General features: G+C 43.3%; 1 protein-coding gene across 6 annotated transcripts in view; it reads left to right on the forward strand.

Moving 5' to 3' along the window:
* NR2C1 (nuclear receptor subfamily 2 group C member 1) overlaps positions 1-18,168 on the forward strand; it is a 72,290-nt gene extending 54,122 nt beyond the window's left edge. For all 6 annotated transcript variants that reach the window (XM_073573224.1, XM_073573223.1, XM_073573222.1 and 3 more), the window contains exons 12-15: positions 3,861-3,997; positions 8,814-8,951; positions 14,070-14,175; positions 16,781-18,168. In XM_073573224.1, the coding sequence (XP_073429325.1) occupies positions 3,861-3,997; positions 8,814-8,951; positions 14,070-14,175; positions 16,781-16,955 (556 nt within the window). In that variant the 3' untranslated portion in view covers positions 16,956-18,168. The remainder of the gene's footprint in view (positions 1-3,860; positions 3,998-8,813; positions 8,952-14,069; positions 14,176-16,780) is intronic.
* The last annotated feature ends 515 nt before the right edge of the window (positions 18,169-18,683 follow it).

The raw sequence follows: 18,683 nt of genomic DNA on the forward strand, positions 1-18,683 counted from the left end.
CGCCTCTCTCTGTCCTATTTTCGCATCAGCCTGGGTAGCGAAAGTCATATCCGCTTGGGCAAAAATCCTTCGCAGGGGCATATTGGCAACAGCTCCTCAGGACAAGTTGGCAGATCTTGCAGATCAGATTAACCATGCGGGTAAATACCTTTTGGCCGCCTCCTTGGATGCAGCCGGGTGCGTGGCCAGGGCAAATAGCAACATAGTAGCTATACGCCGAGTTCTTTGGCTAAAGTCATGGAATGCGGATACCACTTCAAAAAAGTCCCTTACTAATCTGCCATTCCACGGTTCTAGACTCTTTGGAGCCAAGCTGGACCAGCTGATCTCCGATGCCACTGGCGGTAAAAGCACCTCTCTTCCCCAGTCTCGCCCTCAACGTTTCCTTAATAGAAGGGGTTTTCGCCCGTTTAGGCCCTTTTGTCCCTTCTTGTCCACGGACAGATCTGGCCAGCAGGATCGCTCATCGGCCACTAGAGAGCGAGATCAGAAAAAGCCATCCTACAAACCAGCTCCCCGCTGGAGATCTAGAGGACAATATTCCAGGGCTTCAGGCACCAGTTCCGGCAGGTTTTCTTCCAAGTGACGGGTCACTCCACCTGGAAATTCTTCCAGGGTGGGAGGCAGACTTTCCTTTTTCGTGGATGCTTGGCTGTCTGTTGTCGACGACGCTTGGGTCAGAGAAATCGTCGCATCCGGCTACAAGATCGAATTTGCTTCTCCCCCGAACAGACGTTTTTTCCGGTCTCGGCCTCCGCGACAGCGGTCCCAGACTCCGGGGTTTCTCCAGGCCATTGCCTCCCTTCTTTCCGCCGGAGTGATTGTTCCCGTTCCCGCAAACGAACGGTTTTCCGGGTTTTACTCGAATCTCTTCGTAGTCCCGAAGAAAGACTGCTCCCTTCGTCCAATTCTGGACCTCAAGTTGCTCAATCGCCACGTGAAGATTCTTCATTTCAAAATGGAGTCTCTTCGGTCGGTGATTGCCTCCATGGAGCCCGGGGAATTCCTCTGCTCTGTGGACATTCGGGACGCCTATCTGCACATTCCGGTTTGTGTGCAACATCAGAAGTATCTTCGTTTTGCGGTTCAGGGAGACCACTATCAGTTCACGGCTCTTCCTTTCGGCCTAGCTTCAGCGCTCCGTGTTTTCACGAAGGTGATGGCGACCGTCATGGCCATCCTTCGCTCCAGAGGGATTCTCATCACTCCTTATCTGGACGATCTTTTGATCAAGGGCTCATCTCGTCAGGACTCCCTCCAGAGTCTTCAGATCACTCTGGACACTCTCGGCCGCCTCGGTTGGCTAGTCAACAGGGAGAAGTCCATTCTGCTCCCCACTCAGCGTCTGACCTTTCTGGGCATGGAATTCGACACGGAGCTAGCCCGAGTGTTTCTTCCGAGGGAAAAGATTGCGGCTCTTTCCAAGGGCATCAGAATTCTCAAGAGGCCAACTCCCCATTCTCATTCGGTCCTGCATGAAGGTTCTGGGCAAGATGGTGGCTTCCATGGAAGCAGTGCCCTTTGCGCAGTTTCATCTTCGCCCCCTCCAGCTGTCTCTGCTTTCAGCCTGGGACAAGACCACGATGTCCTTGGACCGTCCTATTCGGCTCCCTCTCAGAGTGAGGCAATCTCTCACTTGGTGGTTACTGCCGGCGTCAGTTCTCCAAGGGAGGTCCTTCCTTCTGCCTCGGTGGCAAGTCATCACCACCGATGCCAGTCTTCTGGGATGGGGAGCCGTGTTCCATCAGAAAGCGGCCCAAGGATGCTGGAACCCACAGGAGACTCTCCTCTCAATCAATCTTCTGGAGATCAGAGCAATCTTCCTGGCCCTTCTTCACTGGCAGCCTCTCCTCTCCGGCAAGCCGTTCCGTATTCAGTCGGACAACGCCACGGCCGTAGCGTACATAAACCATCAGGGGGGCATGCGCAGCAAGCAAGTAATGTCGGAAATGGCCAAGATATTCCGCTGGGCAGAACGTTACGTTCCGGCAATCTCCGCCGTTCATATTCCAGAGGTGGAAAATTGGGCAGCCGACTTTCTGAGTCATCAGGGCCTAGCGTCCGGCGAATGGTCCCTGCACCCCACAGTCTTCGATCAGATATGCCACCGTTGGGGCACCCCGGATGTCGATCTCATGGCATCTTGGATGAACCACAAAGTGCCGCGGTTCGTAGCCAGGTCCAGGGACCCTCTGGCCATCACGTTCGACGCTCTGGTGATTCCGTGGTCCCAGTTTCAACTTCCTTATCTGTTCCCGCCTCTGGCATTGATCCCACGAGTGGTCAAAAAGATAAAATCGGAAGGCGTACCAGTGATTCTTGTCGCTCCAGATTGGCCAAGACAGCCTTGGTACGCGGAACTGGTCAACATGCTCGCGGACGTCCCCTGGAGGCTTCCAGACCGTCCAGACCTTCTCTCGCAAGGCCCCCTTTACCACGAGAATTCTCAGTCTCTGAGTTTGACGGCATGGCCGTTGAGACTGCAATCCTGAAGGAATCGGGTCTGTCCAGTCAGGTTATTCAATCTATGATCAGAGCCAGGAAACCAGCCTCTTCCCGCATCTACCATAGGTACTGGAAGGCGTTTTTCCGTTGGTGCGATGATAAAAAAGTCTTCCCAATTTCCTTTTCTATCCCATCTATCCTTGGGTTTCTTCAGTCTGGTTTAGAAGCGGGTCTGTCCCTCAGTACGCTCAAGGGCCAGGTTTCTGCTCTCTCTATCCTCTTCCAAAGAGAGAGAGGTTTTGACCTGTGGTAGAGAAGCTTTCTCCAAGGGGTCTCCCATGTGGCTCCTCCTCATCATTCGCCGATAGACCCGTGGGATCTCAATCTCGTTCTTAGCGCTCTCTCTTCAGTCTGATTCCTTGCTGGTCATCTCTGAAGGTCGCCAGAAAAGACTTCCGGCATCCAAATCCACGATCGCTCGTTGGATTCGTTCTACCATTCTGGAAGCTTACCGACTTCAGGAAAAATGGCCCCCTCCGGGGGTAAGAGCTCAGTCCACCCGGGCTGTGGCGGCTTCGTGGGCTGTTCGTCACCAGGCTTCGGCCATGCAAATTTGCAAGGCCGCAACCTGGTCGTCCTTGCACACCTTTGCGAGGTTCTACAGGGTTCATACCCAGGCCTCGTCTGATGCAGTTGTTGGTAGGAAGGTTCTGCAGGCGGCGGTGGCTCACCGGCCGACCTAAGCCTTTTTTTCCGATTCTTTCGTTCCTTTTTTGCTGTTACCACCCTTGGGACTGCTTTGGAACGTCCCATGGTAATCTGTGTCCCCCAATAAGGCGATAAAGAAAGATGGATTTTTGGTTCTTACCGTAAAATCTCTTTCTTTGAGCCTTCTTTGGGGGACACAGCACCCTCCCTGTTTAAGTTGTACCGTGTTGGGTCTTAGAGTCCCTTGTTGGGTTGGTACATATGTTTAGAGTTTTCTCGTTGCTTCTCCTACTGCTTCTGCTTTTTCACCAACTGAGGTGCTCGGTGCCTGTCGGTGGGTGTATACTGCCGGGGAGGAGCTAATTTTCTTGTTTTGCATAGTGTCAGCCTCCTAGCAGCAGCAGCATACACCCATGGTAATCTGTGTCCCCCAATGAAGGCTCCAAGAAAGAGATTTTACGGTAAGAACCAAAAATCCATCTTTTTTTTTCTTCTTTTTTTCAATACATTTATATGGGAAATTGTAGTGGCAGAGAAATACAAAAATGATGGCTCTTGAAGTTGGGAACAAAGAAAATGAAAGCAAAAATGTTCCATGGTGGTAAAGGGATCAAAGAAGTGTGATATTTATCTAGTGAAGCATTGCACACTGTACATGAAGAGAGAATTCTGTACAGCTGGCTCACTTATCCTGTTTTTCTTATTAGGCAAGAGGTCAGCATCTCCCTAGTGAAAGCGTGCTGGAATGAACTGTTTTCGCTTGGTCTTGCTCAGTGCTCACAAGTGATGAATGTATCGACCATACTAACAGCGTTTGTTAATCACCTGCACGGCTTGCAGCATGGTAAGAGCTTCTGCCTACATCTCCACAATATCAGAGTCCTGTTATAATGAAACACCAATTTAGTTGTTTCTCCTCTGAAAACCTTTTGTCTACAATGTATGAGTTGAATAGCACATCACATCGCCAATCTTCCATATTTTGTAATAATCCAACTTTTAAAAATAAGACGTATAACACATTTTTTCTCTGCTTGTATATTTTGACAATATTTCGTACTTTTAAGGGCTTGTCTGCTTTTAGAAAAAAAAAATTCCTCTAATTTCCCTTCATAGTAACAAAGCAAATTCTGCTTTGCTTACTCGGAGTTCAGCGCTGAGTCCCAGTTTTATTTTCTGCAACACCGGTGTCACGTTGACAGTTCTGCAACTAATACGTGAGCTTAGTGGATCTGCCCGTGTAGATGGCACAAGTCACTGAGCTCACTGACTGGCTGACTTAACAAAGGGACAGCCAATCAGTGAGCTGAGAAGTTCCTGTCATCTACACGGGTAGAGCCGCTGAGCTCAGTTGTGTGCGGCATGGTCCATGTGACGTCAGTGCTGCAGACAGCAGACATCCGGAGCAACCATTGAGCTTTAGAGCTTGGCTTGGCCTGGTAATTAAAGTACAATTTTTATTATTGTTTTTTATTTTTTATTTTTGTTACCACTAAGGATATTGTTAGATAAAACAATTCGGAAAGGGGACAACACCTGTAATTGATGAGTGCTAGGCGTCATTCAGATATCCGTGATTTTTCTCATATTAAAAAAAAAACTGAGTTTCATCTGTATTTTTAATCACATTTTCACCAGTTTGGTCAGCATGTCAGTTTTAACTGTTTTTCTTGTGTGCAAAAAATAAACTGGAGGTTTGTGAAGCTTCTTGCTTATCAGTAAGGGTATGTTCCCATGGTCAGCAAATGCTGCGGGTTGGACGCTGCATACATCCACAGAATCCAACCCACCGCGTCCAGATGTTACAGCATAGTAGATGGGATTTCAAGAAGCCCATGCTCACTATGCATGCACAGACACCCGCAGAGATGGACATACAGTGGGTCTTTCCAGACTGCAGCATGTCTATCTTGCGGAGATGAGTCTCCACAAGAGATATCTCACGCATACAATGTATTCCACACCGTTCAGTTAACACATGCGGAATTGCCTGCGTTCAAAAGCCGGTAGCGCTTTGTACGCAGCGGACATGTGCTGGGTCCAAAGGCCTGCCAATTACTGACCATGTGCACCTGGCGTTAGTGAAAACTGGAATACATCCAAGTGTATCAATTTTTTTTTTTTTCCAGACCCATAGACATGCATTGGTGAGTTTGAACTGTGTAAAAATCTGACACTTCTCCATGTTTTGACACAGACCACTCGGTCTACTAAAATACACAGACGTGCTCAACTCCATAGTCTATACTAGGCATGGGTTCAAAACTGATGTCTGTGTGAGAACTTATAATGAAAAGATTAACACTAGTTAGTTTTGTGCATATTACCAGTTATGACTGTTCATGTTTCTAACTTGTTGTGTAAGATCATAAAATGTTTTGTGGACACATCCCAGCAGAGAAGGTTTTGTGAGGCTTTTATGTGGTGACCACAGGAGTTGCCTGCATGTTAATATAGTATTCATGTAATGGTTTGGTGCCTGATGGTAGTTCTTGTATGACGGTGGATACAAGGACAGCATAGAAATAGTTCTAACTTCTTAGGTCCCCTTACTGCTACTGTTCCCCCTACTGTCCACCTCTCTGCTCTAGTTATTGTATTTGCTATACTCCATCTTTATTTGATAATGGTTAATAGTATATGTATTGAATAGATATTGTGTGCTGGGTGGTAGCTTATAAGGGTGTGTGCACACGCTGCGGATCCGCAGCGGTTTTGGCTCTGCGGGTCCGCAGCAGATTCTGCTGCGTTGTACAGTACCTTTATTTCCTATGAAAAAAAAAAAAAACCACTGTGCACATGCTGCGGATTTTTCCGCTGGTTACAATCCGCAGCATGTCAATTCTTTGTGCGGTTTCACACCTTATCGTTATGAGGTGCAAAACCGCAGGACTTTTGTCCTGCGGATTTACCTGCGGATTTTTCAACAAAATCCGCACAACCTAAAAACTACGTGTGCGCATACCCTTAAATATGCAGTGAATGTGTGTGATGGCATGCCTAAGATGCCTTCCCAAAGAGTGATGCTACCCTTGTTTTTATAATGAACTAGCTGAAGAGCCCGGCGCTGCCCGGGCATAGTAACTAAGACACCAGAAACGCATTGAGACCACAAGCATTTATATCTTCTATGCTGGCCTTTTTATCCTCTACCCTGTATCGATTGAAGTGAATAAAAGAAATTTGTTTTCATTACATCATGGAGCTGGACAACCTTTTTCCATGTCAGAACCAGAGCGCTAAGTGGAACGGTCCTAACTTCCATACCAGGGATCCCTTTAAGGAGAGGCCTGGGGTGAGAATCAGAGCACTGAGGGATTTACCCTAACTTCCATACCGGAGTTCCCTTTAAGAGAGGCCTGGGGTCAGAACCAGAGCGCTGAGTGGATTTGCCCTGACTTGCATACAGGAGATCCCTTTTAAGAGAGCCTGGGGTCAGTACCAGAGCATTTGAAGGCAATTGCCCTGACTTCCATACAGGAGATCCCTTTAAGAGAGGTCTGGGGTCAGAACCAAAGCGCTGGATGGATTTGCCCTGATTTCCATACTGGAGATCTCTTTAAGAAAGGCCTGGGGTCAGTACCAAAGCGCAGAGTGGATTTGCCCTAACTTCCATACCATTGATCCCTTTAAGAGACCCTGGGGTCAGAACCACAGAGCTGAGTGGAACGGTTTTAACTTCCATACCGGGGATCCCATTAAGGAGAGGCCTGGGGTCAAAACCAAAGTGCTCTGTGCTCCTTTCTGTGTCTGCTGAGGTGTTGTCAAGTTGGAAAACTTGCTCATAGCAACCAATCACAGCTCCGCTTCTTTTAACCAGCTCTGATGAGAGATGCTTAGTGATTGGTTGCAAGGAAAACTGTTGCTCATAGCAACCAATCACAGCTCAGCTTCTTTTGAACAGCTCTGGCGAAATGAAAGATGCTTTGTGATTGGTTGATACACACATACATACATACATTCAGATATATATATATATATATATATGTGTGTGTGTGTGTATATATATATATATATATATATATATATATATATATATATATATATATATAAAAGATCTGCTATACAAACTTTTTTTTAAGCTTTTTGCTTCTTAGCTTTCATGTTAATTTTCTTTTGCTTTCTGTTTGCCAGCCCCCCATTTAGTTTTAATCAAGCAGTAACTTTTATTTAGGATGGTTTTGTCAAAGCACCAAGCAGTTCAATACATGTTTAAGTTAATACAATCAATATAAAGGGGTACCAGCAATGAGGGTCATTCATTTTTGCCTTTCAGTTTGCAAAAATTAAACATATTGGCTATTAGCAAAATTGAATAATAAATGATAATCATGAGTACAAAGAGACAAAAATATAGAACTCAGAAGAAGAAATTGATTTTCAGATTAAGTACGTTAACATGGCAAACACCAAGGCCAAGTGTAGGTTAATTGTTTATGTATAAATGTAGAAAACCCACTGAAATATAAATGGGGGTTTGACATGACGATATATGCAAAGCTCCAGTGGACCATGATATTTTATTTGCTTCCCTTACAATCAGTGCCTCAAATGTGGCCAGGCAACCGATTTGAAGGGTTTGCAACCCTCTACCCCAGATTTTCTGGTTTCGATGCTGGTGCAACCACTCCTTATAGGGCAGCATAGCATTAACTAGTGATATCCATTCAGATCCAGTCGAGATTTCCTTACTACATTCTTCACATAATAAAGAGATTCTAGCAAAAATGTGTACGCCTTAAATTACAGTCTTCGAAATTAAGACAAAAAATACATTTTTGAGGGGCACAGACAGACCAGAGATCCCAGTATATCATTTAAAATGGATATCACTTGATCCCAAAAGCCTAGGATCTGAGAGCAACCTTTGATGAAAGAAAGTGTTGAAGGCAGTGTGGAACCTTGGGGCACACGTACACCTGGGAGATGGTATAATATGCCTCGTGCTGAATAAGTAATTGATCACATCTCTTGTTATGGTTTGAGGAAACTAATTTAGTAGAGGCTATTGCCCCTTCCAAACCTATTGACAGGAAGTCCAAATCTGATCAACTAGTGTCTCTCTTTCAGCTCTTTTACCTGAACATGAGCAGTGAATAAAGGTGGGCACACGCGTGAAACCTTCTCATGTGGTTGCTGGTGTCCCTACTTTCCTAGAAGGCAGATGTTTAATCTTTTTGTCCTCAAAAGTTCTGGCCAGTTGAAAAGGTTATTCCTTTCTTGCCTGAGGTCGGAATAATCTGTTCAGGCTGTGACTTGTAGAGGTGACGCTCTGAAAACGGTCGAGAGTGGTTGAGCTATGCTGTTTCCATAAATCCTATAGATATGAGAGATGGCTAAGGAAATTCCTCATGTCATCCACTGGGCATAAATATACTGTCCATTTACCAGAAAGCACTGCTAAAATGTTAATCAATGTGTGAGAAGTTGTTAGTTTTTAATTAAGAATTTCTATTAAACCGAAAAACAAAGTACTATAACAGGCACCATAAGAGTAAGGTGCCCCAAGTGAAACCATGTAAATTGGAAGGGACAATGCAGGTACATGGAAACCATTTTGTCTTAGCGTGTCTACTGTTTTCTCACTCCATAGCACTTGTTGAGTTGTTCTTAGTAGCAGGAGTTTACAGTGAACAGAATGATGTGATCTCTTCTCACAGACAAGCTTTCTGGAGATAAATTAAAGTTGGTGATGGACCACATCTTTAAACTTCAAGACTTCTGCAATAGTATGGTTAAACTTGGACTTGATGGTTACGAGTATGCCTACCTGAAAGCAATTGTCTTATTTAGTCCAGGTACGTGATTTTAAAAATGTTACATAGTTTTGGTATCAAAGTGATTAAAAGCGATGAGTTATCAGAAAATGACTTGATGCTTAAATCACGGTTTGTATTAATGTGTCATTATTTTAAATAGAATAATAAAAATACCTTCAAATCTTTCGTAATGGTCAATAAGCATAATACTGGACTCATAATTCCCATTGTGTACACTGTACAAATGACTTTTCAGCAGTCTCACACAGACTGTAGAACACCTCTGAAAAAGAGAAGATGACACAGGATCTCCCTTTTCCATAGGTGATAGTCACAGTTCACCTCCTCTCCTTCCCTTCATAATTGTATAAACTCATTTTTTATAAATTCATTTAGCTTAAAAATCTGATTTAAGCAAGAAGTTATTGGATAATGACACATTTTTAACACGCAATTCATGTACATAACTGTAGATCATCGCGGACTTGTACTGTACCTCCTTGTTCCTTGTGAAGTCATTTTTCACCCTTTCAAATTATTGGGAAAATAAAAAGTGCACAGATTTTATACAGCGTTTTTTTTCTGCCAAGAGACATGTTTTTAGTGAAGAAATGCCTGCAAATAATTAACGTGTTCACCAGTGGCGTAACTACAGAGTTATGGGCCCCGGTGCAAACTTTCAAGTTCCCCCCACCACCACCATGGCAAAATATTTTCAACACAAGTTCACATTTTCCATATTCATTTCGCACTCTATAGTGTTGTTGCAATGTTTTATAGTGCAATAGTTAATAATTATAGGCATAGTTAGCAAATGCATATATATATAAATTTTATTTCTTGAGCCCAAGCACGGATCCGTAAACAGCGCTGTGTTTGACTGCAGAATTATGAAAAGCATTTACTTGGCTGGGATAGCCGTCACTGCAATAGCGGATCCGTAATAAACGGGACACTAGCAGAGCATTAGTGTTCCATGTGACTGTAGCCCTGCTGTGTGTTGCCTTGAACACGTCTGCATGATCTCTGTACAGCACAGATATTGAGAGGTCATAAAGTAATGGAGGTCAGGTCCTTCACTGAAGAAAAGTGTGTGGGGGGGGGGACACGAGCAGGCAGGCAGGCACATTAAGGCTAAGTGTCCACAGCATTTCCGCAAATCCCTGCCGCGGGTAACTTCACATGCGTTTTGCAAGCGTTTTTAGCTTGCAGAATGCTAGCACTTTTCCAAACGATTTGAAGCATCGCTTGGAAAAGTGATTGACAGGTTGGTCACACTTGTGAAGCATAGTGCTTGACAAGTGTGACCAACTTTTTACTATTGATGCTGCCTATACAGCATCATTAGTAAAAGATAGAATGTTAAAAATAATTAAAAAAAAATAGGCATATACTCACCCTCCGTCGGCCCCCAGAGTCGTCCCGCCCCTCATTAGCGCTGCCAGCAACTTCCGTTCCCAGGGATGCCTTGTGACAATGACCTCTGATGACGTAGCATCACGCGAGACCGCTACGTCATCAGAGGTCATTCATGCAATGCATCCCTGGGAATGGAAGATGCTGGCAGCGCCACTGAGGACCAGGAGGACTCCGGGGGCCACCAGAAGGTGAGTATATCCCTATTTTTTATTTTAATTCTATTTTTTACAGGAATATGGTACCCAGGGCATCGAGGAGAGTCTTCTGTAGCCACATGCGTAACGTGAGCGTTTCAATGCAATCCTATGGCGGCGGAATCGCCGCGATTCTGCAGAAATAATGGACATGCGGATTTTACCGCTATGCGATTCCGCAGTATTCCGGGCGCTGTCACAGCTGCAACCTCCTTAGTTACGTGCCTGGTGTTCACATACTCTACCTTCCCTGAAATCATAAAATTTAGGTGTGATGTACATATTTTATTTTTAATGCCTACTGTTTGTTAGATGTCCCGCAGATGATTTGGGATCCTGGCCCTGGGACCTTTTCCAATTCTTAACCCCTTCACGCCGCAGCCAATTTTCATTTTTGCATTTTACGTTTTTTCCTCCCTTTATTCCCAGAGCCATAACTTTTATTTTTCTGTCCACATAGACATATGAGGGCCTGTTTTTTTGCAAGACAAGTTGTACTTTTGAACGACACCATTCATTTTACCACAGTGTACTTGAAAATGGGGAAAAAAATTCCAAGTGTGATGAAATTGTTAAAAAATACTGTTTTTTTGTTTTGGGGAATTGTTTTTACGGTGTACATTTTATGGTAAAAATGACCATGCAATATGATTCTCCTCATCAATATAATTACGTCAATACCAAACATGTCTAGGTTTTTTTATTTCACTGGTGAAAAAAAAAATCAGAAGTTTGGGAAAAAAAAAAAATTTCTGAGACCCGTACCATTTTTATTTTTTGGTCAATGGAGCTCTATGACAACTTATTTTTTGCGGGCAGAGACAATGATTTTATTAGTACTACTAAAGATTAGCTGAATACACTGGCGCTCCCTCACAAAAAATGCCCATAGCACCTGGGATCAAGACAGATAAGTGCCAACACTCACTGGGAAAGAACTAAAAATCACAATAAATGAAACCACGCTTGAGGGTGTGTAATTGGGAAAAAACACAGAATAAATTCAATATAATAATCACTTAGTAGAATGGTATAGTACACAGAGTGGTATATTGTACAAAGATGTGGCAAGTTCCTGCTTTGTAGCGTGTTATGCCACCGAGGTTATGGAGCGGCGCTGGGATCAAGGGGGTCACCCTTTTGATCCCAGCGCCGCTCTGTAGCCTCTGTGACGTCACACGCTAGAAAGTACTGTCGGCCATTTTTTCCTCTGATGATATCCAGGGACGCCACCGGCCAGGGCTTCCCTGGCTCTGCTCAGCTCCCCTGTATTCCCGCTGCTCATAAGGGCATCATCCTTTGCTACCTACACGAACGAATGCAACTCTGCTATTTCCAAGCGGCAACTTACCACATATGGGTGACTGACTGGCTGCATGTCCCTTTATACTCTTCCCTTGAATCTAAATCCTGGGCACTGCTTCATCTATACCATCTCGCCAACTGGCCCACCTGAGTGAACCCAACAAAGGTGTAACTTTTTTTTAAAATGGCCACATCTTTGTGCAATACACCACTAAGTGGTGACTGTCATTTGAATTTATACATTCACATTCTGGGCACTACTTCATTTGCACCAGTCTATACCTGGCAACTGCAGCAGCTGCATCAAGTTGCTCAGCTAAATTTAAAGGAGCCACACCTCTGTGTACAATACCATACTACTAAGTGAATATTCTATTGCATTTTATTCTATGTATTTTTTCCCAATTACACACCCTCAAGTGCAGTTTCATTTATTGTGATTTTTATTAGTACTATTTTTGGATAAATGTGACTTTTTGATCACTTGTTGCAGCATTTTCCCATTTACAGTGTTTACCAGTCGGGTTAATTGTTTTTATATTTTGATAGATCAGACTTTTCCGAACTTTCTGATACCACGTATGTGTATTTTTGTTTTTATTTTTGTAATGTTTTTATTTTTAGTGGAGGGAAGGGGTGGAAGGAATTTTTATTTATTTTTTTTTAAAACTTTTTTTCTACTTTTTTACTGATCTTGTTAGCCCCCTTAGGGAACTTGAAGATGCAATTGTCTGATTGCTTGTGCTATATGTGGCAAATTGTCAGTGGCATTTAACATGGACCCGTGATGGTTAGTCAGGTCCTACGTGAACCCACTCCATACACCTGCTTCCGACATGCGCTGTATATAAACAGTGGATGCTGTAAAGGGGTTAAAAAAATACTGTTCTGGAGCACAATGCTTAGCAGGTAGAAGTGCTTTGCTCCTACACTGCACTTACAGAGTGGAGTGTACCTTCTATTAATCCCATACACCGCTCGGAGGTTCTTCCTAAGGGCAATTATTGAGCAGAGTGCAGGCTCATAAGCTTGAGCCCATACCTTGCTCTGAGCGCCTCCATAAATGTAGCAGTAGAGCAGTGTACATATTCGTAGACTTTTTTTAAGGCCAAATATTGCTCTGAGCTCCTTCATAAGGGCACTTATGGAGCATAATACAGGCTCATAGCCTTTCTAGTTTTCCCATACACTACTCTGAGCTTCTGCAGAATTGCGCTCACAGAACAGTGTACGCGCTCATAGACTCTCTATTAAGCCCATACACCCCACTGTGCACCTTCATAAGGGCACTTACAGAGCAGAGTACAGGCTCATAGACTGCTCTGACCTCCTGCACCATTACACTCGCAGAGCAGTTTACAGGCTCATAAACTTAAGCCCATGCACTGCTCTGAGCTCCTGCATGATAGCACTCTCAGAGCAGTGTACAGGCTCATGGACTTTCTATTGAGCCCATACACCGCACTGAGATTTTTTACTCAGGCATGAGTCCCACACTTTTTCCTGCTGAGCAGTACTCTTAAAATCATTGTTTGAGTGATCATTGGGGGTTGCAGACGTAGGATACTCATAGATTTACAGCCTACACTCCCCTTGACAAAGCATTAGAGCGAAACGCGCATTGGGCAGTCGTGGCAACACTCAAGGTCTGTTGATCTCATCATGGGTAAGCAGTGAATTTATTTAATTTTGCCTAAATGGACTAGCTGGTTTTAATGAAATTTATCTAGACTATATTTATTGGGAATTTAGCCGTAGTATCTGTTTGGCATTGCGCAACAACTATTATACCTTTGGCCAGACCTGACTCACCACCTCTTTTATTTACACATGTTTTAGCTTCATTTTTGAATCCTCAAACATGCATCATTTATTGTATGGTTCATGCTAATGAAAAATTTAATTTTTTTTGTCTAATAAAATAGCATTGAATGTTATATTGTGTGACTGGCTTTCATGAATACTTTGTATTCCACATGTAGGTTGTATTTATTATGTGGTAATTCTCCTCCTCTAAACCGAATATTAATAGGGAGATTAATATCGACATGTCTCTGGCCACTATAATTACGATTATGTTTTTGAATGTTTGTATGACATGTATGTTAATTTGCTAGTCACCAGCATGTCTACAGTATTAGGACCTAAACAAGTTTTTATATCCTAGCTTTCTGATCACACTGATACTACATTTCATTTCTGCACTTTATCTAAAATTGTACATTAAATCTGTTTATAGATCATCCTGGATTAGAAAATGCATCTAACATTGTAAAACTGCAAGAAAAAGCCTATATGGAATTTCAAGACTATGTGACGAAAACATACCCTGATGATACTTATCGGTGAGATATTTCACTGTCTTCTGACCAGCCATAACATTAAAATTGATGAGTAAAGTAAATTTAATTGATTACTTTAATGAAAATGGTAATCGTTAAAGGGGTCAGATATATTACTCCTCCTGTAAGTCTGTTCTTGAAGTTGATGTGTGAGAAGTAGGAATGACTTAAGTGAAAGGACCTGAGTGACTTTAGCCAGGGCTAAATAGTAATGACTAGATAACGGAGTCAGAGCATCTCCAAACAGTCTTGTGCAATGTTCCTGGTAGGTTGTGATTACTACCTACCAAATGTTTTCCAATAAAAGACATGGTGACAAAAGGTGTCAGAATATACTGTGGTCCTTTTGCTGTAGAGCTGCAGACTGGTGATAGGGCCCATGCTGATCTCTGAAGCGCACAAGGAGCAATGGAAGAAAGAGGGTTGGGCTAATGAATTACTTTTTCTTTCAAATATTGGGGACTTCAAATTGTGTTTGCATCACCTACCTGGGCAAGAGAGGGTGCCACGATGCACTATGGGAATAAGGAAAGCTTGTGGAAGAAGTACCAAGGTACAGTGGGCATGTGTTAAGCTGTGAAGTCTTGGGTCCTGATATTCATGTGTAGAAAAGTGCCAACTTGTTGACCTTGAAATTTCACAGATCTCAATTTAATCAATCATCTGTGGGATGTGCTATAAAAACAAATCCAAAGGGCAGCATGGTGGCTCAGTGGATAGCACTGCAGCCTTGCAGCGCTGGAGTCCTGGGTTCGAATCCGACCAAGGACAACATCTGCAAGGAGTTTGTATGTTCTCCCTGTATTTGCTTAGGTTTCCTCCGGGTTCTCCGGCTTCCTCCCACATTCCAAAGACATACTGATGGGGAATTTGGATTGTGAGCCCCATCGGGGACAGTGATGATGATGTGTGCAAACTGTAAAGCGCTGCGGAATATGTTAGCGCTATATAAAAATAAAGATTATTATTAATCAATGAGGGCCTTGGCCTGCAATTTACAGGTCTTCTGACAATGTCTTCATGCCAGATTCGACAGGCCAGAGGTCATATTAATTGAGTTGTTGTGGCAGTACACGTAGGACCTACTTTAAGGGTATGTTCCCACTGTCAGTAAACGCTGCGGGTTGGACACTGCGTACATACGATGAGTCCAGCTCTGCTACATCTGGATGCCTCTGGCTGAATGGTAAGGAAAAAATACTGTGGCCTGTAAGGAGCTGTAAGGCAATTAAAAATAAAAGGCACAAACTTTTATTAAAACATTCACAAAGCATTTCGATAGCGGCATGCTATCTTTATCAGGCGTGCCGCTATCGAAACTCTTTGTGGATGTTTTAATAAAGGTTTGTGCCTTTTTATTTTTAATTACCTTATCTCCTTCCTGCCTAGCGCTCCTAAAAGACCGCGGTATTTTTTCCTTCTCATTTACATCCCTCTGATGATGGTACTTCGGGCACTACAAGTCATCTATCCTCATCACATGCTTCCAGTGTTTCCTGCATCGTCCATCAGTGCGCACATGGTGACCTCTGTGTCCGCAGTTGGAGGAGTTGCACCATACGGGGAACCTTCTCCTTCATCTCTCTGTCTTCACCGGGGTTATGCAGGGGTGCATAACCCCAGGAGGTTAGCGGCCCCTTGGCTTTTTTTCCACTTACCCGAACCCACCATTACCAACAGGTCCTGCTTTTTTTGGCATTTGGCTGAATGGTGGCATTATGCCACCACTTAGCCTGACATCCAGACACAGCGGAGCTTGTAGTTTACCACAGGAGATAACTCTGTCACCGGCACTACAGTTCTCATGGTCAGCTGAGCTCATTGCGAGAACTGCAGTGGTTGTGAACTTTTGGCTGTGTCACAAGGTAAGACATTGTTTAAATTAGTTCACATGCCTAATAAGCTGTGTCCCCACACTTAATACACATGTGACTATAATAATAATCGGTTTTACCGCATCTAATCGTCTATGGGAAATTTACGCTACGGAGACTGAGCGTCTCTGCAACATAGACATGCTGCGGTCTGGAAAGACATGCCGCATGTCCGTTTATGCAGGGATGCCGGAGGTGTCTCTGAACGCATGGTGGAGATGGGGTTTCATGAAATCCCATCCACTGTGCTGTAACATCTGGCAGCTGCGGGATTGACGTTGCGGATGTGCGCAGCGTCCAACCCTCAGCGTTTACTGACTGTAGGAACATACCCTTAGAAGTTGTCTCCTTACAATGCTCTGCCTCGGCATCTGTTTGTGAAAAAGTCGCACACGGTACTTCCTCGGATCCATGGGTGAGCTTCTGCCCCTGGTGCCTGACATTGGCTTCGGCACTGAGGTTACGTCGATAGTGTGGCAACCAATACCAGGCACTGGGAGCAGTGCGCAGATTCGCCAAAGGACACTAGGAATCTGAGTACAGTACTTTTTTTTTTTTTTTTTCTTCAAACTACAGCCAGGGAAAACATTTATTAGAAAATGACAGCCCCTTTAATATTAAACAGGTAATTTTAATGTTATGGCTGATCCGTGTATGTAGAGTTTATATATAGAGATATGTTTTCTCTTTGTTTCGTCTTTGGACACACAGCTAAACTATTTTTCTGTTCTTAGGCTTTCTCGGCTCTTACTGCGGTTGCCAGCCCTGAGACTAATGAGTGCAGCAGTAATGGAGGAACTCTTTTTTGCAGGCCTAATTGGAAATGTGCAAATTGATAGTATTATTCCATACATTCTGCGTATGGAAAACACTGATTACAACAGCCAGATTGTTGGCGTCACTGTATAGCATATATTTGAGATATGAATCAGGACTTGGAAATCATTTTGCTATTGATTACTTTGAGAAAGAAGATGCACATGATATTGAAGGATGTGTAAATCTTTGCTCTGCAAGTATCTTTTCTGTCAATAGATTATTTGTGCCTTTTTGGCACTCTGTAAATATTAACAAATATATGTGTATATAGATATAAATATATAGAAATGTTTATATTGTTGTGAATGGGCCTATGGCTACCTAGTCAGATATACTGAAAGCAGTGCTTTTACCCTCCCCCAGTGTATCATGTCTTGGTACACCGCAATGTCATTTGTTAAAATGAAGACATGTTTTTATTGTGGTCTAGTGTTGCGTGCCTTGACTGGGTGCTTACTGAGCTGTCGCAGCAGGTTTGCAAGAGACAAAAGCTTATTTTATACATTTAGACTGGATATTTTCAACTAGAAACTTTTTAACTTAATTGAAAATCTTGTACATATTCTCTAAGAATCGGAGTACTAACTTAACAAAAATAATGTTCATTTCAAAGAATTTCTCCTTGTTCCTGCATGGAATAAAAATGCATTTCCTTATTGTCTGTGACATTAGTTGCACACAGGGTGAAGGCTCACACTAATATATTTCTGAATATTGGCAGATGAGATCAAGTGTGTAACTGCATGTTTCTGAAAAAGCTGCATTCTATTAAGTTACAACTAGTGATGAGCGCAAGTGCTCGTTACTCGAGTTTGCCGAGGGGGCTTGGATATGCACTGAGTATCGCGGGTGCTCAAGTGAGAAGTTTGCTTCCCCGAGGCTGAATGTTTCATGGCTTAGACAGCTACAAAACATGCAGGAATTGCCCCTGTTTGACAGTCAGTGCCCTCATGTTTTGTGGCTAACAGCGTCGAAACATGCGGCTGCCGGGATGCAAACATATCACTCGAGTACCCATGATGCTCTGTGTGTACCCGAGCATGCTCGGCACTTAAGTTGCACTCATCACTAATTTCAACAGAATGTGTTTTTTTATGATCTTGGGGTTTTTATTATATTTCATAGACTCTGAGGTACTACAGATGTCTGGTCTTTTGTTGCTTTGAGGGGTGGGTAAATAAGGGCTGGAGATGCTGAGCTTAGTCATCTGTATTTATTTTCTGATTTCATACAATATTTCTATGTCAAAAGCTATAAAATGTTGCCAGAATGTATAGAGAATAAATGTGAGTTTTTGATTCTCCCACCCTTCTGGTAATTGACAGCTCTCTAGAGTTTTTAGAATAGACAAGCTGTCAACCACTGTGTGTGTGCAAGGAGGAGGTGGTAGTAGGGGAACAGGACTTAACAACTTTCCCTATTAGTCCTAACAGCATTTAAACAGCTTTTTACAAACTGAATAAATTGATAGGAAACTATATTCCTCAACATTGGTATTGCATCACCAAGAAAGGGAAAGTGATGGAATTCTGAAAATCATTGTATCAAGGCATGTTATTGATATGCAAATGATGGGGAAAAAAGGAATCAAAATGTTCAAATGTTGTAGAATATGAACACTATGCACTTGCATGCCTTTTCATATTATCAGTGAGGTTACCAGTGGCTGTGTAAGGAATGTTCTACCACACTGAATACACTTGGTCATGCAAATCATCAATGTACGCTCCTGGCCTCTCCAATTGCCAACCAATAATATCCCAGATGTGCGCAAAGAGAAAAGTCTGGTGATATTGCAGGCCATGGTAGCACGTTTAG

Source organism: Dendrobates tinctorius, unplaced genomic scaffold (assembly GCF_039654945.1).
Source record: "Dendrobates tinctorius isolate UK_male_01 unplaced genomic scaffold, ASM3965494v1 ptg000035l, whole genome shotgun sequence".
Classification (NCBI taxonomy): domain Eukaryota; kingdom Metazoa; phylum Chordata; class Amphibia; order Anura; family Dendrobatidae; genus Dendrobates; species Dendrobates tinctorius.